At 38.6% G+C, this 27624-nt stretch overlaps 1 protein-coding gene across 1 annotated transcript in view; it reads left to right on the top strand.

Moving 5' to 3' along the window:
• Nucleotides 1-25471, top strand: part of nhsl2 (NHS-like 2) — a 56548-nt gene extending 31077 nt beyond the window's left edge. Inside the window, 8 exon segments of the mRNA XM_056747687.1 lie at nucleotides 12344-12496; nucleotides 16072-16214; nucleotides 16682-16747; nucleotides 16749-16872; nucleotides 18993-19130; nucleotides 19392-21896; nucleotides 22001-22139; nucleotides 22291-25471. Of these exon segments, the coding sequence (XP_056603665.1) occupies nucleotides 12344-12496; nucleotides 16072-16214; nucleotides 16682-16747; nucleotides 16749-16872; nucleotides 18993-19130; nucleotides 19392-21896; nucleotides 22001-22139; nucleotides 22291-22609 (3587 nt within the window). The 3' untranslated portion in view covers nucleotides 22610-25471.
• Nucleotides 25472-27624: the final 2153 nt, after the last annotated feature.

Below are 27624 nucleotides of genomic sequence, written 5' to 3'. Positions count from 1 at the left end.
TCTACAATAACAACCGGCTGGATGTGAATTATCCTGCTTTTTTCAAAGCTATTTTGGGCAAATGAATAAACATGGAATATTTTGTCATTTGTAACAAATACAAACCTTCTGCAAGTATAAACGTTTCCTATTGTTTAAATGGGCCGTCAATTGTATATATAATCTTCTGTGTTATTAATTATGCATATTTATTTATTTAATTTACGTATAAATAATAAACTGCTCCAGTCAAGATAACTTGCAGTACCTGGATGACCCTGTGTTATTAGTTTTAGGTGGTTGTTATCGTGGAATAACATATATTAGAATGTAGTTACCGATCAATCAGAAACAAGTATTTCAGAGCGATCTATATGGCATTTATATATGAGTCTTGTATGACTTAAAAGTTTTAGTTTAGTAAAATCTCACTATAGTGTTTATATTTTTATAGCAAAATCTGTTGCAAATATCTGCCAAACTATTAATGGCACATGTGTTTGTATGATGTCTGGAGTTCACACTGTATCTGTTTTGTACACACATTGTTTTCATTCATACTTTGCTCTAGTGTTCTGACGTCATGCTCCCAGAGAAGGGTCGTACCCTGACATGAACAGAAAGAGAGAGACTGCTGTGTGTTACTGGGCAGCTGTTGTCATGGCAACGGACAGGTGGTTAAGCCAGTCAATTGGGAGCCTGTTCGATGCAGCCTGTCTGTGCATCTTTTCCCACACTGCGTCACTGTTTATGTGTCAGCCTTTTGAGCAGTAGCTGTCTTCATATTAACAAGTTTGCTAGCTCATATTAAACTCTGGATAATATGGTCAACAAATTTTTATGAGCTGTCCAACATAAAGTGCTGCGAAAGATTCTTTTACGGTTCAAAATGCCTAGCTGGATCTGATGAAGCAATTGATAGTAATGCTAGTTTTGATCAACATAAATAATCTTGATAAACATAACGTTAAAGGGTAGTTGATGAGAATTAAAAAGAGACGGGGAGGGAATGGATGGGGGAGAGAAAGACAGAGGTGTCACCAGATTGTGGTGGTAAACTGCTGCTTATATGTCCTTAAAATGTATTCAAGTGATAGACAAGCTTCTATTGAATTTCACGTTTAGGACTTCACTAAAGGGTCTTGTAAAAAATCTGGCGAAATTCCCATCATAATTCAAGCTGCTGATGTTTGGTGAAATGTGCTGAGTGCTGTGTTTTACAGCAGTGTGTGTGAAAATTGATGTTATGAACGTACATATTGTGAAAACACTGTGTGCCGTAGTTAGACGTGTTTCTGCTCAACACTGTTTATCACCTGCGATTGTTTTGTACCAAACATGGATTTATCTGGTGTGAATATCTCTGTTTTTTGTTTTGTGTTTGTCAGATTGTGCTCCTTATCCGTGTTCCTTTGACCTTGGATGTCTCGGACAGCTTGGACACTTTCACATCTGTGCTCAGACAGCAGTCATATATTGCAGATGTCTTGCTGTGTATTTTATGGGAGTCTATCTCAGCAGCTGTCCAAATGCATTCATAACTTCAATGTATGTAGTGGACATGCTGTCTTTTTAACATGCTTTGCCAAATCTTATAGTGTATTGTTGTTAAACAAAGTTTTGCTATCATTATTATGCATGTGGATTTATGTGGATCTCCATTATTGAGAGACCACATGTTTGTGCTTTTAAAATTGTATTTATCGGACCATTTACATACCATAACACTTGAAAACATTCGGTATCTGTAGATGTTTTTTGTAGAAGCCTTTTGCTGCATTCATGAGAAGAAGTGTTTCGCTTGAGTGATCGGTTAATGTTTAGTTTCTGTTGATGCACAGTCGTGTCAGGTTAGACCTTGTGGACATTAGGACTGCCTGTGAACTTTTCCAGACATCTAATTGGCTGTTTGATTGTCACCTCCGGCATGACAGGAAGGTATAGTGAGCATGGGAAGGAAAAGCAGCACTGACTTCACAATAGAGTTGGGAGGGGGGCAACCTAAAACATTAAGTGCTCATGTATCCTGAATAACTCTCTCTCTCTCTTTCCCCCCTTCCCTTCCTCCGTCGGTCAATGTTTCACTCCCGCCTCACATTTGATTAACTCTAGAGGTTTGTGCTGCAATTGCCTGTAGCAGCTCTGTTTCTCTCTCTTTCTTCCTCTAACTCTTGCTCTCTCTGTCCTTCCACCTTTGGATGTTATTATGGAGAGGCTAGATGTCTTCAGAGGAAAAACAGGTAGGGTTAGCAATCCTGTATTTTTATGTATGTGCTATGTAGACCGTGAGAGACGTATTACACTGAGAGCTTAACAGGATCGCTTCTTAAATATTTTAAATGCAAGACACGCCGTGTCTGTAGGGAGTATAAAGACACTATAGAGAGTCACTGAGGTTAGAAGGTAATGCAGGGGGACGGCTGTCAGAGGTTCCTTTGAGATGAGAGATCATCTTCTCTCCTGAAGCAGGAATTTAAAGAACACACTATCAGGATTGTGAAGAATGTAGTCTGTCATAATGAATACAGCGTTTTGAGAGATTTTTGCATGCTTTATGCCTAAACGGTGCTTAATGTTGTCTTGCTTTTAAAGCTTTTTTAAGTGAACTTACATGAAAACGTTATGCCTTTATGTAACTTAAACATTTTAAAAAGTTATGAGATTTATGTAATGTGAATATAGAAAATTGATATACTTCTTCTTTAAATGAGTGCCATACATGCATATGTGAATCAGTTTACCATGCTCATGGAATCATAGCACACCTATGTGAAAGTGATCCTGTGAGTCATAATAGGACCTCTCTCTCTCTCTCTCTCTCTCTCTTTCTCTATCTCTCACAAAGACACACACACACACACACACACACGCAAAACATTCTGATGCACAAGTCATGGGGCCAGTGCCCATTTGTCATTCCACTTTTCACTCTCTCTTGGGATCATATTTCAGCACTGAAATCTGAAATCCAGCTCATTCGCGTTACCCCACAAACACAGAATATCAACAATGAGCCAGATAACACACACACACGGTTACAAATTCATTACCCCTCACACATGGCAATGCAGCAGTGCATTTAATGTAATTGCATCTTCAAGTTTTAAAGGTTGTTGGAAGTGTTTTCTATATGATTCATCAATGATTTCAGAGCTGATTTAGTTTGAATAAAAAAACACTTTATATTAGGTCCACATTCACACAAATTTCTGGTAATGTTTGTTCAACACATCTGCTAACTGACCAATGACTCTGAGACATCATGACACACTCGTAACTTTGTGTCATGTATACATATTGTAAAAAGCATTCACTTTACATTTTACAGTTTTTAGTGCATTAGCTAACATGACCTAACATTGTACAAATGCTGTTTTTCAGCAATACTCTTTGTTATGGTGCCATACAGTTGTTCATGTTATTTCATTGTGCATTAAATAATGTTACCAGTTACAACTTTTTATGCTATTTATTAGTCTAATATTTGTGTATTTTTTTTTAGCAAATGTTAAAATTAGCATGGATTAAAGGACTATTGTGTCGTTTTTAGTTGCATGTACCAGACCCCTTTGAAGCACTACAGAGGCTGAGAGAGGACTAAGATGTCATCACGTTTTTGCTTCTTTGCCGAAGAAGATAATGTATTTACAAATGCGCTCTGTAGAGCAGTTCATCTGTTTAGGGATACTGTAGAAACAACATGGCGACAAGACAACAACATTACATGCAAGGGGACCTGCATAAAGTGTTCAAGAAATGAAATGTTAGATTACAGACACTGCTTTTTAACACCACATTTTAAATATCTGGAATATGATACCATGACACACATTCTTAAACAAAACTAAATACACCTACTTCCCCTGAATATGTATTGCCCCAAGTAAGACATCCAAAGCTCACTGGCTAATTATGTATCCAAAATGAATGGGAGAGAAAATTAAGCCTCATAGAATTTTTATGCAAACGAGTTTCTAAATGAAGCCTTTGAGTCCATGCGGCCACACAGCCAGAGTGACAGTCTAAATGCCTGTAAGGATATAGCCAGGATTAAACCACTGTGTGTGTGTGCATGTGAGTATTAGCTTATGTTTAGAGAATCACATGATTTTTGATACTTCTGCCAAACCACTGTCTTTATCAGTCATTGATCCTGCCACTGACAGATATGTTCCAACAAAGCCTGCTACTCACAAACACCCTCTCTGTCGCGCTCTCTCTCTCACATTATTGTTACATTTTCACACAAACATAATCATCTTTTAATTTCTGGAATCTACAAAGTACTTTGCGGCTTTTCTTACTATGCTTCTTTCCACATTTCTTATCTTTCATAGCTCTGTTTCAATGCTCCATCTTTAGTCAGTTGCTTGAGACTAGTGGAACAGTCTGAATGTTCAGCAGAAGTACAGAGTGATTTCAAAAGATTTCACTTTTGTTTGAGTTATAAACAAACTGTAATGGCATGGCTATATAACTCACACTTGTTTAGCAAGAAAGGGGCTTCAAAAAAGAAAAATACCCAATAGAAAGAAAAGTAACACTTACAAAAGTATGTGGTATTACGATTCCAAATTTGATTGCTTGCTGTTAGAGACTTTATTAAGAGATATGGCGTTTATGTATTGCATACATTATGTCTTAAATGTCTCTCCTAAAGTTGACTGAAATGAGTCAATCGTTGACACAGTAAGAATGCAACGCAGTAAAAACATGGAGATGATTCCCTTTGATCTCTGTGCATTTATTTTCATTGTTGTCTGGGAAAACAATTGAGATATTAAAAAAGAATAATGGCATGGTCATTTTTAAGTGAAGCAGAAACCTTAGGGTTTTCCTATAACATACTTTCTCTGTATATCTAAGAAATAGGTCAGATTCACCCATTCCACCCATTTGCGTTTCTTCCTGAGCAGGAAGGATCTCCAAAGGAGTTCCTTTTTTCTTTGACCTTTATAAGGGTCCATTTATCTATCCTCTTAAAGGTTGGTGTATGGGCAGAAATCTTCCTTTTATGTTGAACAAACTTTAGATGCCTAAATCGCAAAAGATAACCTGCAGAGCATTAGACCTGAGTAGTCCAAGACTTTGCCTGTGTGTGAGCTCATGTTGTGGAGCTGAAGGGTATCGCTCTACTTGAGCTGCACATTATGAGTACTTCCGAAAGGAACTAGCTGACATCTTGCTTACTTCTCTAGTTACACTCATTCATCTGCACCTACAAGGTCTCTTTTCATCACGGCGTCTGTCTGGTGTGACAGGAAGTGGATGAAGTGCAGTTTCCTGTCAAGACTGTTGTTGCGACAATAGGTCAAGAAGTAATCTGGAACGCGATTGGTGTATTTTTCTTTATTGGGTGTCTGTTTGTTTGTTTTGTTAGGGGGTATGTGTGTAAGTGTGTATGTGAGCATCTATGTTAGATTAGTAATTGGTGTTTTCTTTGATACAAAATTCTAACTGTTTTTTGCTGACCTATTTTTTATAATGACCTCCAAACTGCATAAATAACATCTTGCGATTTCTTACATAGCAGTTTATTTTAATGTCTTACTCTTATCATTCAGCAGTCTCTTCTCATATAAGGAAATAGTTTTAACTCAATTCTATTTATTTACTTATTTGGTTGTATAAGAGGTGGCATAATGTACAGTCAGCCAGTCATTTTTGCTCTCATCGCAATCTAAACCCCATTAGGGTGATACAAGGGTTTATTTAGATGACACGCTGAATCTACATTATCCCTTATGTGTGTGTGTTTTATTAAAACAGAGTGTTGAGAATATTTAGTCTAAATTATAATTCTGTTTTCCATGTTTACACCTGAATCTTTCCACTCATTTTCATTTAAAGCTCTAGATTTAACCCTTGTTCTGCACAGGAATCATTTTACTATAGTTCCTTCATAGGAGATGAATGTTTTCTTACTTTGTAATGTTGTAACAAAGCATCCCCTGAAGTTAATTCTGTTTGTCCCTGTCCTGCTGTTTTTTATGAATACTCTTGTGTTCTTGCATGAATAACATAAAAGAGGCTCTTATTGGATTCTTCTATTAGTTAAGGTTTCTCCAGGCCCCTGCAGTGTATGCATTTGTCATTAAAGGTTTTGAGTTTTTACTCTAGACTTCTTTCCGTGTAGATCCCAAGTGTGGCATGAAAAAAATTACGCACACATACACATACTAATATTAATTCTCTGAATACGTTTTTCAAATTGATAGAGCATGCTGCCTTTAAGCGAATACAGCATGCCAGATCCTGCTGTCAACAAGAAAGCCTTTAAATGTGGTGTGTGTGAGATCTAATAGAAGGCTGGGATTTGTTGCCCACTGTGAAGTCTGGTTTACGGATACTGCAGAATCCAGAGCCAAAATAAACCGGGGCAACAAATGACATCATAATAATGCCTTCCTATGAGATTGTTCAAGATTTCCGTGTAAATACAGCATAGGAACATGGAGTTTACATCAGCCAGTCCCAACAAAACATCTAGACGTCTACCTTTACATGTATTTAATTGAGAATTTTAAATGATTCATGACTTTCATATAATTCACAGTCCAAGTTAGTTATGTTAATGATAGCCAATTTTCCTGAGAGATATTCCTCATTCCTTATATCAATGGCATCACCAACAAGAGCTATATCTAGCATGGGTCTAAGCGCTGTAAGCAACAGATTTATCTTTGCTGGTACTCTAGTATGAGTCTATCACAGTAAGATCTATCAGCCAGTACCAAACATGTATTAAAGGGAAAATTGGACAAAAGTTTGCAACATTTATAGCATGAGGTCATTGTTTTTTCTAGGAAAAACTGCTCTTGCCCTTCATTTTTAAATGAGGCATTTAGAGCCCACACACGCCAAGAACTGACTTGGAGCTCTCTGGTGTATGTCTTCGGAGGATTTTCCTTGAGAAGTGGACCTGTGGGAGACACTTTCTGTACATGTGTGATCTGATCCTGCTGTTCTGTTATTAGACATTTTACAAGGTGAAGTGCACAATTTCTTTTCCTGTCATGCTTTGCTCAACTTCTGTAGGCCTGCTGTAGATTTGTGTTTCATTCTAGTGATATAAAAGGTGTTTGAATATATTCAATGTAAGTTTGGGACAGGACTGTTGGATGACAAGGACATCATTCTGGAAATACTTCCAGTTCCTTAACACTTCCAGTTCCATCGGCCAAAAGTTTTGAATGGATTTTTGGTTAACAAGGTCTGTGGCCTCTGAATATTTTCACATTTTAATCTATGACATAAAACACACAAGTTATTACCCATTCTGGATTTTTTAAAGCTCTTTAATTAAGCTACTACTCCCTTTGGTGGGGACGTTAGACATCATTGCACATTTAAATCTCACAAACAATGCAACATGGGCACACGTCTTTAAAATTCATTCACAGAGTATTTACTTACCAGGGAACACGTTTTTAATAAAGTTTGAAAAAGTTGTCAGAGGCTTGATGGTGATGTTTATAGGCTCATATTTGCTTTTTACTTCTGGTGATTGTATTTCAGCTTCAAAAGTAACAAATGTTGTGTTAATTTGTAAAGATTATCTTGACAGACAAAACGTGTAAACATCATGAACCTTTATTAATCACGGATCCTATTTTTCTTAGATCTTCCAGAAGTCTAGGGGAAAAATGCGTAGTGTTTCGGTCAAGTGAACTGGTGCGGCGCTAACTTTGGGGTTTGCCTACAAAAATACATCATCTCTGCGATACTCCATTTCATTGGTGATAGTGGCACAGAAATTACAAACTTGAATATTAATGTAGGGTTTTATATATAGACCTATAATAAACCTTATCTGTTCCGTGTTGTCTCTGGCTTTGCTTTGGGTGGGTAGACCCAAAGCAGAGGAACAAAAGGGGCGAATGAGTGGATGGAAATGGATAAGACAGGAGGGGTGGTGGAGGATGATGAACTCCAAAAGGCCAATGGTCACATTTCTTTCCCCATACACATTTCCTCTGTGTGTAAGGTAAGGCGTGTGAACACATGTGTGTGTTTGTGTTTATAAGCCATTGTGACAAATAGACACTTTCACAAACAGTCTGCCTTTCAGCACTTGTCATTCACACACACACTGGCACCAGAGGAAACAGACGGGGAGAGGTGAGGGAGTGCAGAGCAGGCCATGAGGAAGCAGCACTCACTATAGTCAGCACTGCTGGGACCCAACACTGCCGCATATGCAAACACATCACAGTCTCATTCACTCAACGGCATGTTTCAGTGGAAAACAGTTGTAATGGAGGCGGTGTGATGGAATCTGTGTGTGCTGTCTTGTGTGACGGTCACAATTGGGACAGAGATGTTTGTGGTTATGAGCGCTGGCACAATCTCTAGGGGCCTGGCCCCAGATGATGCTTCGGTGCAAAATACACTGCATGATCATCAGTTCTTTGTAAAGAATAGTATACATTTTCCTGCAAATTGAACTTGCTTTACAGTATATAAAAGTAATGGTTAAAACTTCACACTACACATACAGTTACTATGGAGAGAAGTTCAACATAGATCCCAGTTTCCAACCCTCGGCTGAATATTTACGTGTAGCCGTGACAGCTGACAGAGGAGTTAGTGTTTTCATCATTAGCTGATTGATTAAATTCATTAAGCGTCTGTTTTATGTGATCACTTTGAGGACTGGGATTGGTTTTGCTCGAAACACAACATCTGCTGCTATGAGTCACTTTGGTTAGTGTTTCACAGCTTTTTGTTGGTGCTCGTCCAGATGTGGTGGTAATATTGACATGTGCCATCTCTTAACTCTGTTGGACATCTTCGGATAAGCGATAACTATTGTGCTGCTATGCGTTCTCTATGTGCACCCAGTAAAAACCCCATCATGGGCTGCAGTCCTGCTTGACTGGGTGGAAACGCTTCAATCTCACACATCACTGAAGGGAGAGAGGGAGGGGCAGAAAGAGAGTTTGAATTGGGATTCATGTCACTAGAATTATACTCTGAAAGTAATTGCTTTTGGCGGCACTCTCTGTACGATCACAGAGCAAAAACACAATTTAATTCCTGCATACATGTGAAAAAATTGTGCAATCCGATATGGGCTGGTGAGGGACACTGACACCATTTTGGAAGTACTTATTGGATCTGTGTCAGCTTCCTTCAGCTTGTTTCTAAACACGGCACTTAAATTTCAATCCCCATGTGCAAAGTAAACAACCCGGTCCAGCTCCGCTGATAAAATGTGTAAATATCAGAAGAAAAAGGGAATTACTTATCAAAGCTCCCAGCATCAGCAGGATAGAGAATATGTAAGGAAGTCAGTCTAAAATGTATACTGATATGTATAATATATACACTTTAATCAGATCTCTTAAAAAATTCTGAATGTTTGACTGTCTGATGTTGAGTGTGTTCAAAAAACTTGCTTAGAATATTAGAATACTTAGAAACAAATGTATAGTTCAATGCAATGCAAGTCACTTTGGATAAAAGCGTCTGCCAAATGCATACATTTAAATGTAAAATCAACACATAATGTTTTAAAATGCATTACACAAATAGTGTGTTAAAGGGGTCATGTGGCACGAATGCCTGGTTGCCCATGCATGTATTAGACACGTAAAATTGCAAAAATGAAAGTGTTGAAACAAAGGATGCATTCTATCTAAAAGTGATTGCTCAACCAGACCTTCCCGAAACGCCTCATGTAACCACACCCCCACGAATGTACGTCATTTCATGGTATGACTTGACTATGTTTTGATCGGCTTGATAGTGTTCATTTTCCGTATCAGATTTGGGGTCGAATTGATATAAGGAAGTACCGATGACATTTTATCACCTGTAAGTACATTTGCTTTGTAACCCGATGTTCCGAATATGGTAAGAGGCGTTACATTTACGCGAAACGCTCTAGTATTCAACCAATCTCTACGCACTAACCAACTGGCCACAGCACACCTCGCTTTTCAAAACAATGAGCATGGAAAAATCAGCGAGTTTCAGAGAGGCGGGGCAAAGTGAGATACAAACATGCACAGTATGTGGAAAATACAGCGTTTTTTAACTTTAAAACGTGTGTACACATTACATTACATCTTAAACAAATGATAATATTCGATTTAGCCATGTCTTTTGACCCCTTTAAGAATTATCACCTCATTTTGAGAATGTACAGTATGAATCTTTACATATCATAGACCCAACATTTGCTCAAAGTTTGCTTTTTAGTTAGTCAATGACTGATTTGCTTAATAGGACTAGATATTATAATCCCACTATTTCAGCACATTTTAATTGCCCAATAGGACATTTCCCACACCTTATGCATGACAGGGGGAAGCAGTCAAGAATATGAATAGAGGAAAGGAGGTCTGGTAGACATCCTCTAGTGTTTGGGGATAAATGATAGAAATACATAGCACACTTACCTTTCATCATCTTATGAGTTGTGGGTGCATCTTTCATCAAATGATATACACTATATAGTTTTTAATGTATAAGCATTCCATAGAGAAATAAAATAGATATTAGACAATTCTTAACTAGACTAGACTAGAGCTGAATTACAGTAAAATAGAATAAGTATAATTGATAAGGTACACTTGACTTGGATGAGAAAGTTCATATTGAAATCTTTGATAAAACTTAGGATCTTAGGATCGAAGACTTTGACATCGCCTTTGAAACTCTAGAAGAGACATGTGATATTGCTGAGGCCACTTCTCACAGAAATAAATCTAAAAGCACATTTTATGTAATGTCTGAATTTGAACTCCACTGAATCTGAATTCTAACTCCAACGAATCTCACATATTTTATTTTATTTATATTGTAGATTGCTATTAATTTAGTTCTCAATATTTTTCACATCTTTCTATCTGCCATATTGCTGCTGTTTATGTGATATTGTTAGAGTAGCACACAGGTCCAACAAACATCCTCCAGACACATTCCGCACCATAACAACTTAATGAGGTAGAAGTGGGTTAACTGCAGCAGTCTGGTTGTTTCTCTTGGTGACTGTGTTATTTGAACAAATAAATGCATTTTGTCTTGTTGCAGCTATAACTGTAATATGCACAGGGCAGCATGCAGATCATGAAAGATGTCATCTGGCATGATAATGGCCAATATGGCAAGCTAAGTTTGCTTATATAGAAGTCAAATGGCTTCTATATCCAGGGACCTCAAAATAGCCACATTGTCACCATCATTAAAGTTAGAATGTCGGGAGCTTGGTACCACTTAGTGTGCCATGTTTAATATTCTCTGGTTTAAAGATTCAACTCGCGCAAATTTGTTAGTCACTAATGAGAGTGATTACATTGGGATTATTACAATAAGAGTATCACCTGTTTGTGATTGAATATAGAAAGATTCATAGAAAATATAAAAAGATAAGATTTTATAATAGATATAATAGTGAGAACCTTGAAAGTTTGTTTTGACCATTTTAGACATTGTGTAGGGTTGCATGTCTAGCACATTGCTTTCTATTAACATGTGTTTGGCTCAGGACACATCAGCCTAGTCCAACAAGTACAGTCATTTTTACATTTCTCATTTTCTCAACACAGCCCCTCACAGAACACTTTTGGTTGTCTTAATGCTCAACATTTCAAGCTGTTCTTTGAATTCTATCTATTTTTATACTTTCAAAATTAGTTGAGTTACATAAGAGGGAAAAGTAGCATATTAATTTCCTTTTAGAGAACTAGTACTGAAGTTGTAATTAAGTGTGCTCAGTTAACCTCTTGGGAGATGAGAGAGCGCTCTTTTTTTAATCTGTGTCTTTTTCGGTTTCTCTGCTTTATGTACAAGACTTGTTGTTGGTATACACGTTTATACTTATAGGATAGATATTAACTTTGTACACATCTTTACATTAAGACCTTAAATTCTTATGTCATTCGGTAAACCTCTGAGAATCTGAGTAATATTTATAAAACAGTCATTATTAATGATTTCGTTTTAATCAACAAAACAATACAAAGCAGCTTTGTGCAGTATCTAAATATCACTTTCTGTTCTATCAAAGCTCAAACACTGATCAATACTGACACATCAGCTCTGTTGGCCGTCTACCTCAATTTGTCTAGTTTGTCCTGTTTGTGATAACAGTAAAACATGTCATTGGTGTAACGAATTAAACGTTATAATGATCAAATCACAGCCCTTCGATTGTAAAGCAAGCATGCACAACCTCCATAAGATGTTTCCGCCTCTCTACTGTTGTGGTGTTCAAATATATAAAGTGAGATTCAGATTTTGATCAGTTTATATTTATGTATCTTTTTCTTTCCCCTCCCTCTTTTCTGCATCTCTCTCTCTCTTTATCTGCATCTCTCATTTTTCTCCCCTCCCTCTTTCTCTCTCTCTCTGCCAGCCACCACCAACTTGGACTCCGAGAGCAAACGAGCGGTCCACTTCCAATCGTCATGGCAACAGCATGTGAATGTGTTCGGCTCGTGGAGTAGGCCGGAGTGCGTGCAGGAACTGCACCAGGAGGCTCAGCTGAATCTACAGAGTATACTGCAAGGTAGGAGAGTCAGCTGCAGGCTGTTTGCCTGTGTGTTTTGGTACCACGAGAGATCGCGTCGCTGGCTTGTTGGATCCCACAGCACGATCGTCTGTCTGGATCCTGTGTTTTCATTTTTTCTGCATGTGGGTGTGCGTTTATGTCTGCGAATATCTTCCTCTTCCATTCCCTGTCCGTGTTTCCCAGTGCGTGTGTAAGAGGCTGTATTTGTCTTTCTGTTCCTCCGAGCATCCTCTTGTTTTCCCTCTCCTGTCTCTCTCGTTTCTCTCTATCTCTGAATCATACTTTTGTTCATGATCCATTTAATTCGGATTGCTAAACAGTATCGCCTTTTGTGTTCATTTAATTTCTCACTGAATGGTTGCATCGTTCCTTATGACTCCCGACGCTGTGCATTTGTTTGACTGTACAGGTTGAATATCCCCTCTCTTTCCTTTTTTTGATATGACATACAGTATGATGTATTTATGATGTAGGGAGGCTATTCTTGTTGAAGCTGAGTATCAGATCGACTGGGCAGCTGTTGCTCAAACATCACTGAGTGGGTGGTCAGTGTTTATAAACGTGTGCTATGTGAATAAACAGCAATTTGCCTATGAATATGCCTGTCTACTATTTTGAAATGAAAGCAAATATTCTATTTTGAGTGTGTTTGGGGGCTGTTAGACCAGTTTAAACGTAAAAATATGTCTAAAAAGTTGACCAGATAAACCAATATTCCCTCTGATTTGAAATGAAATTTTGGTAATTTTTAATATAATTAGCACTGTAGTAAACAAAGGAGTTGTTCTCGCTAGAAAGCAAATAAAATTCAAACAAAAGTGTTGTTACATTGTGCCTAATTGCCTGTTTTTCTTGGTGTCCTCAGCAGCCCATTGAACTGCTGAAGGGCATTTGACTACAGAGCCCATGAATATATGCCAAAGAGAAGTGTTTGAATACTGAAAATATATTTTGTAGCTTCTATTGTGTTTGTATATGCCAGAAATGTTTGTGAAAGTAAAGGGCGTCGCACACACCGGATGCGGATGCGCCGCGCAGCATCGCGCTACGGTTTGTAAAAATGAACATATTGTTTTCTGTGAGTGTACACACACCGGCGTCGCCATTCCGCGTTTGTCGGCGGCGCTATGCTACAACTCAGGACTCTGTTCTGAGTTCTGCAGCGAAACAACGCGCCACGCTTAATGTAACATTAAATTAGATGTTCTTTTTCCTGAAATCATCATTAATATACACACTGACTTAACCATAAGCTGGAAGATGTATTTTTCTGTTTGGGAATAACAGAAAAACAGCGCATTAATACAGAAAACCTCTCGATTCTACCACAATAGCATTGAAAAAGTTGTCCTAGACGCGACGCTGCGCTTCCGCATCCGGTGTGCGACCCCCTTGACACTCGTTTCTGCATGCATCTGTAAATTGTTTAGTCATATTATGTTAGCAAAATAAAGGGCTCAACAATACTGAAGCTATTAAGCTTCCATAATTGTCAAGCTAATACACAAAGTTACTGCATGACATGTTAAAAACCGTGCATCCTACCAATCAGATTTAGTGTAGTATTGTAGATTATTTTAATTTATCCATATTATCATTATTTAAAGATTTTAGTTAATTGTTGTAGGTATTTTATGTGCTTTTCTCATTTTGTTTGTTTCTTTGTTTAGTTTTACTCATATTTTAAATTAAAAAAAAGATAAAAAAATAGCAATTTTTGCTATTTTGTTTCCATTTTATTACAAAAAAATGTATATTGCTATAAAATTTGAATAAAATTGTATTTTAGTTATAATTAAAAAAATTTAGTGCCTCAACTTGAACTTATTTTAGTTTGCTGAAACAGTTGCGGAGACAACATTTTTGTTAGTTTTCAAATAATATATAGGCCGATATCATACTTGATTTCAATTAATATATTTTTTGAAATAGTTATTGTTTTTGTAACCCATAATACCTAGCACCCAGTTCAGAAAAATAATTTTCTTTCAATAATAACAAAATAAACTAATATAAAAAATAGACCAGAAACAAACTGTCCAAAAAGAATAGAAAAGGTTCATTGTTACTCTTCCATTGAATTCTCCTCTATTCACAAGACAAGGAGTGACCTATATTTAATAAATGTTTTTTTTCATCATGTATCTTGTTAGGGGAGGCATTGAGGTTGTTCACGACCACTATGGAATCCTACACGCTTGAGTGGTTTTCATGTTGTTTAGGCAAGCCGTTTGGTTGGCTGATAGGAATTAGTCCCATTAGTTTTGCTGACTGTGAAGGAGGGGAGGGTGTGTCTCAAATACCTTCACACAAACACACATCTCACTTTGGTGTTGCTTTCTGGTGCCCTCTCTCATACATCTTTGAAGTATTGACATTGGTCTTTGAAGCTGAGCCTTCCGCAGGGCTTCCTAGGGCGCTTGTATGAACTATTCTGGTGAGTTCAAACTTTCCAATTCACTTTCTTCTCTTTTGGTTAGAACTTGCTAAAGTTTGCATGAATATAACACCCTAAACTGCACTGCAAAGAACCTTTTATTAACTCTTGAGTGACTTTGCTGAGCTATATAAGCTGGTATTGTAAGGGTTTGTTGTAATGAGACAGAGGTTTAGAGAAGGGAGGATAGTTGTTTTTATTGAAGAATTTGCTTTGTGTTTTTCTTTAAAATGCATTTCATTTACCAGAGTGAGATTGGTCTTGTTACAGCTGCGGTGAATTAATCTTCAAAATGCATTTGAAAATTGCACCATTTTTTGTATTCATGCACGTATAGTTTGGTCCTTGTATTTTGGCAGTCCATCCAGCTTAAGTGTTGAGTTAATTTGAGATCTAAGTAAGGAGTACTCATTAATGTGCTAATTCGAAAGCCATCTGGTCAAATATAAATAACAGAAGTGTCTCCAGACCTTCAGCATGATAAAAAATGCCAAAACATATTCAGAAGTCAATGCACAGCTGTAGGATGTAGTTTTGCCGTGGACTCTTTTTTCATGCGGTCAGGGATTTTAGTTCTTGGGCTTTTTTACGCACTGGCACAGCATGTGAAGAGGACTCGACTCTATGAGGTTAAACTTCGGCTTGGGGCTATTGTTGACTCCGGAGGTATGCCATTGTCTTAGACGGCCCACCATTGCTAGGCAACCACAACTCTAAGAGTGTGGCATCCCATTTTGGCAATGGAGGGAGCATATCCCTTTCTTTAACACTATTGCAAATCACTCATATACACAACCAGTTAAGTTTATAAGTGGGAAGTATACAAACCTGTACACACAAACATATAACTCAATAGTAAGGGTTAAGAGGCCTGGATAAGTGAAGGACAAACTGTTTGTATGTGGGTGTATAATGGAAGGGAGTGTTTTGGGGGATTAGAGTGGCCAAGAGCATGGGGTGGGGGCTTTTGAGGAGAGTCCTTGGAATGAATGAAATGATAATCAGACTGTTTACAAGAGCCTTAGGGAACATTTCAGACAATGCGAGCGAGAGAGAGAGATTTCACGAATACTATATTTCTGTAAATTGCATGTCTCTCAGGGCTGTTGCTAACTTTAAAACTCTGTCTACTCAGATTTTGAGGAGCAGCTGTATGATAACAGAGTGACAGGACAGACATTCAGACACTGTTCCTCGCCGAGCTCTGAGGACACGTCAACCACCCTCAGCCGATCCCCCTCCTCACTCAGCAACAAGAAGACAGAGTTTGTTTTTGTGGTAAATACCTTCTCGGCTGTCATATTAGCTCTCAAACTGATGTAACTAGTTGCTCGTTGACTAACTTAGAGGTTTACCGGGCACATTAAACTCTGTGGATTCTGATGTGGGTCAAGAAAATAATTTCTTATAAAGCATTAATGTTTTGCAGATGTATTTGCATGTGGTTTGTCCCTTGAGTAAAAACAGCTACAGGCTAATATCTGTTGCCGGGTTCTGAGCATGTAACTATAAACGTGACAGTTTGAATCATTAATAGTTTACACATCCTGACAGATTAGTCATTCATAAAAATTGGAGTGTTTGTAAATAAAGCAGATCCTATTGTCATTGAGCAGTTCTGCTGTAAATGTAGGCAAACTTTAAAATAAAATAAAAAAATTAAGAAATGTAATAAAATGTATGCATTATTAGCAATCTTGCAAGCATTTATGTCACACACAATAACCTTGTTTTTCTCTCTTTAGCCTGCCAGAAAGCAGGTGTGTGAGGATGAGACCACAACATTAGGGGTCCGGGCGCAGGACCCCACACCCTTGCGCTTCAGAGAAGTCTCTTCTAGGATGGAATGCCTCAGTTAGCCCCCCGGTTGCAGAGAAACCTCGCTGGCACCTGGGCAGACACACTCCTTCTCACCTTGTTCCCATTGAGATCACAGGTAAGCGTGACTTTTTTCTACATTATATTTTGGTTCTATCCTTTTGAAGTCTTGAAAACTTCTTGTCTCTTTGAAGTTGTTTCAATAGATTTGTACATGTTTATGAGAGAATTTTGCTCTGTATTGATGAACAACTTTTACCTGAATTTTTAAAAATGATTCATTTTAGTATTTTGTTATGGAATGAGTGCATATCACAGAGAATAATTTATTGTGTGCAGCTAAGATTCCCTCAGCTTTGTCTGTATTTTTTGAGGGGGGAAACTTAGACATAAAATGAACACATTTGCCAGTGAAATACAACAAATACATAATTCATATGTTCTGTCTTCTTAGATTAATAAGGTGTATCTTAGATAAATGTTAATGTAATGATAAATGTTTTAAATATTTTTTGATGTGAGTGTGAACTGGAAAGACATTGAAAATAAGTTTAAAGGGATAGTTCACCCAAAAATGAAAATTCTGTCGTATTTACTCACCCTCATATATTCTAAACAGATCTCTTCCCCCACTGACTCACATAGTATTTATTTCCCCTAATATGGCAGTAAATGGGGGATGAGATCTGATTGGTTACAGACATTCGTACAAATATATCCCTTTGTGTTTATCAGAATAAATCATTTTATACAGGTTTGAAACAATCTGAGGCTGAGTAAATGATGACAGAATTTTCATTTTTGGGTGAACTAAACCTTCAATTTTTGATTCTACTGATCATATCATCATCATTTCCATAACACATCCCTATTTATCAGTCATTGTGCTCTCTCAGAGTTTAATTCTTAGAGGAGTAATAATATAAAATATTCAACTGTCATCTTGGCAATTCTGACACATTTTTAGAGATTCTTGAGATCTCTGTAGTGTGTAGAGACCCATGTAAGATGACTAGGGTTTTAGAAGAAACATCTTAGAAACAGTAGACTTCTCAAAAAGCACTTTAGGATAAGCCAGTGAGAGATTTATGAGATTTTGAGCATCTGTCTTTCAACACGATCAAATATTTCTGACCCTTGTAGCATTTTATGAATGTAGCCTACTTAAAATTGAAAATCCCCTTTACCTACTCTCTCAATCCATCACGTGTGAGACCTCACGTCCCTTGTTGCAATTGTACTTTTGCTTTCATTTCCTCTAACTATCTCAGCTGTCCTACACCCATCACTCTAGATGTCCTTCTTGGCTAGCTTTCTGTTACCCTTTTTGGCCCAGACACACCAGAGAGATGGCTGGATCTGTAAACACAGTAAATGCTGTTCTTAGGCAGCCTGGGGTCTGATTCCCAACGTAGTGCTGCTCTTCACCCGCTAAAGATAATGAACAGGTAGCTGTTGCCATGGCAACATGCAGCTCTCCCTCCTTCACTTAGCTAGGAAGCACAGAAAAAGCTGCATAGAGTGAGAGACAGACAGTGTAAGCGAGAGAGAGGGAGAGAGAGAGAACTGTTGAGGATGGGTGGGTTAAACAGGAAAGGTTTTTTTCATGAATGAAGCCAGCTCACATGTTGGGAGGTAATGAGGCTTCTGTGGGTGTTTAGAAGGAGGAAAAAAGAGGGCATCAATGTACATAACATAGCGAGAAGTGGACTTAATTAGCACATTACTTTCAGTTCCTTTCATCATTGTTGAATGCTAGGCCATTTCTCACAGCACCACCACTTTCACCGTTTCCAATTACTAAACAGCCAGTCCAATGCAATTCATTTTCAATCTTGAAAAGTAAAACATAGCAAACTGTTACACATTTACTGTCCCTTTGTAATTGAAGAAATATAAAACCATTTGTTAGTGTTTACTCAACCCCCAACACCTGTTTTAATGTATTATCCAGTGTCCATTGTCTGATTTCATTTTTTCAAATCAATCAGGTACCATGATCAAGTCTCCAGCTAACCATCTATCTCATTTTGGCTATTGCTTTATCCATAATATACTTTCATTCATAAATATAACAAAATGCTTGGTAAAGCCAGTCCATGTGTGGAATAATAATGCAGAATTTTAAGGGTTTAAAAACGAATATAATATTTTGAGCTTGCACATAAACTAAACGTAATTTATTTGACTGAGGACTGTCAGTTAGTCTGACAGCTGGTATCTCATATCTTGCCTCAGGCCAGAGCTTTGATAAGCACTCCGCACAGCACAGAGAACTCCGGGCCCCCTTTAGAACTGATTCAGCGGTCAACGCAAAAACCATTCGCCGCCCGAGGAGTGTGGTTGCAGGCCCTGATGTCACGCTGCACTGCCAAGGTGACTAACAGAATCTAATAGGAGACAGGGTCTCAAACAAAAGAATCAGGAAAAGGACAATGGGCACTGATCAGTGAAGTCTACATAAGTAATTTGTAAATCTAAAATCAAATGTTTGTTAGGGCCACACAGAGGCTTTAGCAAACTCAGATTACTGTTTTTCTTAGTCATCAATGTTATGAATTTAAATTAAATTTATTTAAGTATGATGCACTTACTCTACTTTTTAAATTAATTAATTTAAACTTATTTTGTCCTTAGGTGACAGCAAAATTCTCGCTGTAGATCTTATACAAGGTGCCTTTTCCCCTGAATCCTCTCAACCCAGATCATTGGAGCCCACCACCGAGAACACAGGTAAACAGCATATCCCCCTTCGGAAGACCCAAAGTGACCTGGAGCACAGTGTCCCCCCATCCCCGAAAACCCCATCAGGCATGATGGATCATGCCACTCTGATGTGTCCCAGTCCCTCCTGGAATGGCCCAAAAGGTTCCACATTCTCTCCTTCCTGGAATGACTCCTACAACTACGCCATGGTTACTTGCCCTGCTTCCAAGCAGCCTATATCTAAAACTGGAATGTTAGCACCTGGAGTTGAAGGAGGTGCTTTGATGTGTCAGACCAGATCTCAGACCAGTTCGGGTCTCTCCATGAGCTCAGGGTCACACTCCAGTTCTTTCACCTCTATCTCTGAACCATATGGACACAAGATGTACACAGTCACACAAGGGAGTGGTGTTGCTATAGGACGACTGAATGATACTGATGGGGAAGCTTCCATTCTGACCACAGGTAGCAGCATCGGCAAAGGTGAGCAAGAGAAGAGATCAGCAAGATCCAACATGTTCAGGTTCCGTGAACGCTCACTTTCAACGCCAACAGACTCTGGGTCTTTTTGCTCAGCAGATAATCTCTGTTCTCCAGGTGACACTGTCCCTGTTGTTCCAGAAGGTGAGAGTTATGCCCTGCTATATCCAAGCAACAGCTCGGAAGATGGCACCAGCACTGATAATGTTTCCGTGACTACAGGTTCAGACTTCGTTCCAGACGTTCGACTGAGGTCACGTTCGCGCAGTATCTCACTAAAGAAATCAAAGAAAAAGCCACCACCTCCAGTACGTAGTGTATCTCTAATGAAAAACCTATCGGAGGCTGGTGGTTTGGGCTCTTATCACAGAGTAGCTCACTTTAGAGATGGCAGACCCAAAAGCCTCTTTCTCCCTCGGGATCACCATATTCAAGATTCATTCCAGCCTGATTTCTTAATTTCGAGGCCGGAAGAAGACACGAATCAGGCCCACAATATCTTAGAGACGTCCTCTGATACATCTCAGCCTCCCGACAGGGAAGCTGACCTTGGCTTTCCTCCTCACTGGCCGCTTAACGAGTGGAAGTCCAACAACGATCCCTACCGTTCGCTATCAGGCTCAAGCACAGCCACAGGTACCACAGTGATTGAGTGCATGAAGGTACGAGGCAGCTCAGAATCCCTTAATTCTCCCTCGACGTCACGAGCTACATCTCCCTCCCAGCTTTCTATTGAGGCTGAGACCAAGATTTCCCCCTTCAAGCCCCCATGCCTTATGTCCCCATCCAGTGGCTACTCAAGCCAGTCTGAAACTCTTACCCCCACCATATCAAACACCGTCATCACCGGGCCTCCACCTGTTGGCTGCAAGATGCGTCCAAAGATTCCAGAGCGTAAATCTTCCCTCCCAGCAACCTCTGCAAAAGATAAATCTCGTTCACGTCTTTCGTTTGAACTGCCTACAAACACTCAACTGGACCTTTTCAATGTCAAACCCAAGTCTAAAGCCAGCAGACGCCACTCGGACACTTCCACAGCCAATAAACCAGGTAAACTGAGTCCAAGTCAGTCATCTGTCCCTGTAGTTACCACAACAGACTTGCGAAGTATACGCCTTCGTTCAATAAGCCGCTCTGAACTTGAGGACAGCCCGGATGGCTCTTCTGACATTATAGAGGAAGAGCAAAGTCGAGACCTCAGTCCTCCTATCACCCCCTCAGACACAAAACAGCCTAAGCCGCCCATTGCAATGAAGCCACCTCTACCTAAACGACCCATGAACTTAATGCTTAAATCTCCCTCATCCTCCCCCCTGGCATCTGAATCTCCTCCGTCCTCCCCTGTTGACCGACCCATGCCTGTTGGAAACATTTACATGGTTGTACGCAAGCCCAAACCTAAAAGGACAGGTCAGTCACAACATAGCACATCTGGAAAATCCCCAAAAGAGAAACTCCACAGCCATGCCCCTCCTCTTCCCGAGTTTGACCTGGAACATGGCATTCCCATTGAAGAAGATCTTCCATCTCCAAGTACCCCAGAAAGAGAGGATAAAAGTAAGACCCTACCAAGTAGAATGACAATATCCTGTTTAGCAGAGTTAGACAAAAAGAAACCCAAGGTACCCCCTCCAGTGCCCAAAAAACCCAGTGTCCTCCTTCTGCACTCTCCAAGCACCCAGACTAATGGCAGTGCAGAGAAGCAAATGGTTTCTGAGAGTGTCACCCAGTCACCCATAGGTCCTCCACCATCTGAGATCGAGGAACATTATTACCAAGATGAAGGTCAAGACCATCCTAAAACACAAAAACTACACGGAAACCACGAAGGTCTTGAAAGCTATGAAACCCCTGAGGATCAAGAGCATGATGTGGTTTTAGAAGAAAACAGTTTGAAAGATTCAGGTTCTCATCAAATTATGGAATACAAGACACCTCCAGTAGAGACAGAAACAGGTTAAAGAACATTTCATATATTCAGTTAAGCTGACAGTTAGTATTAATTGTTTATTAAGTTAAGTTGTGATTATCGTTTAATTTGTTTTTTAAAAATCTCACAGACCCAGAAATATTGGAGGAGAACAGTTTTGCGGTTGACAAGACCGAATTGCACATTAGTGAAGAAACAGATGATGATGTATTTGTCCGCACTCCAACATCAACTCATACCACTGAGGATCTCTTCACCATCATACACAGGTACAGAATTTGCATTTAAACATTTAAATACATCCATTAACTATCTGACTAAAGTAATTTTTGGTTCTTACATTACATCATTGATATAATTATAAAAAGTCATCATGCCTGTAAAAAGTTACATAATATGTGTAATGTTCTACCATCCTAGGTCAAAGAGAAAGGTTCTTGGCCGGAAGGAACCAACCGACTCATTCGGAAGCAGACAGTGTCTGGTCTCACCTGTGAAAAGTAGCACCGACCTCCGCACCATGGGCCTCGGGACCACTCCTCGGTCAAGCTCAAGGAATGAAAACTTCATGGCTCTTCTGCAGAAGAGGAGCAGTAAGGCCAGCAGTGGCACCCGAGTCTCTGCCATGGAGTTGTTAAAGAGCACAAACCCACTGGCACGACGAGTCACCGAATTCTCACAGTTGCAACCAGATGCGAGCGAAACAAACACACCTAAACCAGACTCACAGGACCAGTGATTCCACTGAGGACCACAGTTCAATCAATATGGCTGGTTTTCTGTTTTGCTCCACTGCCCATCGAAATGGTTTATTTTTCAAGGACCTCCAGCTGTCTGAAATTAACCGGATTTGAGTTGGTGGTTTTAAGAGAAGCGGATTGTACCGGTGACGTTATGGAGTATGATCTGTGATAGAGGAAACCGAGCCCACCATGATACAAAATTCTGGCATAGATCTGTAATTCTGGAAGTGATTATGAAACTCCTGAATAGAAACTGACATGAAGAAATATTTTCAGACTGTTTATGTCATTATGGAGCTTTGCCTATGTGTTTGGCTCAGCCAAAGTTTACTCTGCCCATTTTCTAGCAGTGGACTAGAAAGTGTCTTAGTAGGATAATTGCATTTTAAACGACTGCACAAACTCACACAGAAGAGTGTATGACCGGAGTCAGAAACATTCCACAGAAGTTTTAAGCAGGACCTGGTACCCCTAAAATGAAGCACTTTCACCAGTACATGAACTAGTTTACAAGATAAAAAAAGCTATATTTGTTATTTTCTTTGCGTTTTATTTTTTCAAAAGAGATGAAAGGCCATATAAATGTCTTCTTGAGTTAAATCTGTACAAAACGATATATACACACGATATATACTAAAATGTAAATTCATAACTGCTTGATCAAGGACATGAAGTATGTCCATCAGTGACTATTCTTTGGAAACTGCCTATTATTTTATAAACTCACAGCACACAGGGGATTCAATTTGTCATATGGAAGCTTCATCATGCTATACACCTGAACCACTCTATCTCTATAGATCTTCCCACACTGCCAGAAGTGACACAGCATATCACTTAGCTTGTGCACAATGGAAAACAACAAATGATAGGGTGATTATTTATTGTAAAAATGTGAACATGAGGGAATTGCACAGAATAGTAGTTATGAAGATCAGGACATTTAACTACAGAAAAGAAGACTTGGTCACCGGTTTGACCCTGACGGTCAGACTGGGTCCAGTCTCTCAGGGGTTTCTTTACATCTCATGAAACCCACCATTGCTACTGGTCTGGGTGTATTATCTCTTTAAAGAGATTTACATTAAGAGCAAACTTTGAGGCTTGTGGATGGTACAGGAATCCTGATTTAAATGTCCATCTTCTTTCCACAGTCCCCAGATCATGCAAAGCTTTCCACAGTGTGTCCATTTCAGACTATGCATCTAAGCTGCATCCGACCTGTTCTCGTGCCAGCATTGACATTGAACGTTTATGAATGTTAGGAAAAGACAAAATCATCAGTTATAAATTTCAACCAAAAAAAAACTTTAAAGGTTGCCCTCCATGTCACTGCAAGCTTGGACTGCACGACATTTGAACAAGCAAAGACTTTGTGGACTTTGATCAAATGTGCTCATTTCCTCAAGCAGGTCATCTGTGGTAAATGAATTTGTCATCCTTCATTGTGGGAATTTCAGAGACCATCAGACAGACAACAGACAGCTGCACTCGAAAACAGCTTCTTCTTACCATTCCCCTTCCTCACATGATTGTTCCTCTGGGTCGCAATCAGACGGTGGACAGAAACCCGGTGCTATTGAGCCGGAGCGCCCTCAGCTGTCCAGGAGAGGAAGTGCTTGGCAAAAATCTGTTCTGACTCTTAAACACGTACTCTAAATGTTCATTCGAGACTAGTCGTTCAGGTATTCCGACCATACGAAAAAAGAGACCGAATACTACATCATTAAACTAGTGTGTGGCATTTGTTTTAAATATTTAGTGAATGAAAAAATCTGACAACCAGTGTTTATTTGCCTTGTACTCTGGCGTGAAGCCTCTGTGTTTTTAAATGCCTTGGTATTGCACTTCCGTAGAAGTATGCAGAGTTTCTTTTACTCTTTTTAGGATTTACTACTATAATATTTATCACTACTCTTGTGTACTCTGTGCTTAATCCTATCGGTGTCAACATTACTCTCACAGGTACAAACAGAAGAGAAATGAGAGGAAGATGGTAGTACTTGGGCAAAACAAAATATAGAGATGTATCACAAGAGATGTACCTTAGTGGGCTGTTAAAAGCCTTGTGCATCAATAATGAAAATCCCAGAGAGGGAGGATACACTGTCCAGCTTTTACACTGATGATATGCTACTTTGAATGCAACACCGTTCAGAGAGATGTATTTTCTTTAAAATCACATTAGTAGCATTTGACACAGTGACCTAAAAAAAGCAAGGGATTCACCAAATGTGGACGTTTTCGTATACAGTTCTTCCACCCCATGCTAAACGATTTCTGCTCAATTCCTCTTTCCTTAAGACGATGGGGATTCACTCTAGACCCAATTTTGGTACACAGAGGAGAGACAAAACTGCTGCACAACAATAAAAAAGTGCCAACTAAGAAGAAAATATTCGGGCAAAGAATTGGGCGAGATTGTTTCTTAGCCCTTAACAAGTTTGTTGCAGTAAATGGGAACCAACTTTGAATCAATCCTTGCAGTCATTAGTTGATCATAACTTTTAGACACAGGTAGAGATGAGACTTTATATAATAAAAGGATATTAGTATTCCAGTGCACAAAGGCTCTCTCAGTTGTGTACGACAGATTGCCATGAAAAGCTTTACAAATGATTAGGTTACCCTTACGCGTTGGGAACGGAAGAGACAGAGTGGGGAGGCAAGATAATACTGAGAAAAATATATTTTTGTTATTTTATCCTTGAACAGACTTGTTTTAAAATCTGCATATATAGACCTCACCCTCAAGCAGAAATTATACAATTGGTGTGAGATCTCTAAATCAATTGCAGTATGTCTTGCCTATGTGGTAAAAGGTATATCATTAAAATAAATTATTTTCTTGCATAACACTTCTCTGATACTTTGTGTTTTTTTTTCTTATACTTCACACTTTAATTGCATTATCTCTGCAAGCCTCAGTTCTATGACATCTAAGATCCTTCCATTTTCCTTTAGGTAGAAATTTAAACAACATTGCCCCCTTGAGGGCTTTTCACAAATCTTTAGGCAAATCTAAATAATCATTGTTAGGGTAAAGAGGGCTAAAATGACCCTTAGGCTTAAAGCCTCTCTTTTACTCTATCAAAGAACATCAAAAACTACCATGACAATTTTATATACACTTACTTCCTGTGCATTGTAGAATTGTCCAGATCCATCAGGTCACCACAATGACATAACGTTGTCTTTCAGGTAATATTTCTTTTAATATAACCTGAACGCTAATAATATTTATTATACGGCTCAATGGAATGCTTGGTTCTGATTGGCCAGCTGCGACATTTGCCGATTCATTAATCCCAGATAACAACCTCTCAAAACTAATTACAGATGGTAACCTGGATACAGCAGTTTTTAAGACAAATTAAATATAAATAAATATTTAAATACTATATATGACATTATGTCTAGAACTGATTTAACCAAATTGCCTGTTTGTGACATCTGAACGGAAACAGAAAGTAAACAGCTTTTCCCCGTGGAAGGTAAAAAAATTGCAAATCAAATATTTCAAATTCACATTTCATATCCAGTTTTTTTCTCAGCAGGCGGCTGTTATCGCAAGCCCTTCAGTGTGATATGATCACACTATGGAGGATTAATTATTTCTGCAATAACAACCGGCTGCCTGTAGCCAACATTATCCCATAAACCATCACTTATCTATTAAAGCAAATAACTGTCAAATTAAATAGTTAGTTTTTGGGTTTAAAATGGATAAAGGCCTGTGAAAACCCACTGAGGTCATAAATACAACAAACTATCGTAGCCTAAGCCTGGGATAGGAAAGAGGCTGACTACTTGTAGAACAAACTGTTTTCTTTAACTGAAAGGATTTATTGTGAAGTACACATGCAGAATTAAACCACACTGACTGCTTCAAACGCAATAGAGATTCAGTAAAAAAAATGCTTTACACTTTGCAACTTCTCCAAGATAACAAAAGCAAAATAACTTACATTTCTTGTAGGTTTCAGAATGGCAAACATGATTTATATTTAAAATATTATTGCAGCACTTTCTGATTTTTTTTTTGTTATAGCACAGATGTACATCTAGTTGTCATTACTTCTGTGCTTATACACAACACCACCACAGAGGATCTTTAGCCCTATTATTACCTTGCATGTCCATTTTGTACCGGTTTTGCTGTAAGTGGTAGAGTATGTCAGAAAACATTATTATTAACAGTTCAGAGAACAAATGTTTGTTTGTCTGTGGGAAAGCATTTGGTTTGACGTTATTGTTAAATCTATAAAAACATACAATTTGAAATTGAACACTGTTGCATTCAAAGAGGACTTTCTGCATTTAATATTAATTTAAGTAAACATTTCTGTTGTTACATGAGATACACTTCCACTAAAAAGTTTAGGTTCACTTGACTGATATGTAAGATCTTTAAAACCTGATTTGAAGGCACACCGTGTATGAAAACGAATGTTTAAACTTTTTATAACATTTTTAAAATGCATTAATTGCATTATTTACTTTTGTGATCCATCATTTTGATGTTGTTTTACTTTAATTTCAAAATGTAGCCAAAATTTTAAGCAATACATTAAATCATTTAAAATAAAGTGACCATAAACTTAATAGTAGTGTGTTAATGTGTACATTTATTTGTAGGATTATCATTATTGTTTCTTTTTCTACATCCACATCATCTTCTGGTTCAGGTCACAGTTCTTATGCAGCATTTCAGACAGTCAGATCAAAAACTTCAAAGAGCAAAGTTCACTTATCTTACTGCAATTACTACTGAGATAAAAAGCAAATCAGACACAAGCTGACAGCTTCTCCCCAACCTTCAGACCGTTTTATGACACGCACAGTGAAGGAGGTGGGAATGGGAGGAATAGTTCCATCGTGATCCCAGTCACTGGCACAGCCCACCCTAAAGCATTGCCTGTGCTTCCTGAGGCAAGCTTCAAAAAGAAGACTTCGAGCTTGTCAAACTCTGAGCTGCATGCCACTGACACATTTCCTGTTGTTGACAGCA

The sequence above is a fragment of the Triplophysa dalaica genome, chromosome 1 (assembly GCF_015846415.1).
Source record: "Triplophysa dalaica isolate WHDGS20190420 chromosome 1, ASM1584641v1, whole genome shotgun sequence".
Lineage (NCBI taxonomy): Eukaryota > Metazoa > Chordata > Actinopteri > Cypriniformes > Nemacheilidae > Triplophysa > Triplophysa dalaica.
The sequence above is the reverse complement of the archived record's forward strand: the minus strand, read 5'-3'. Positions and strand labels throughout refer to the sequence as shown.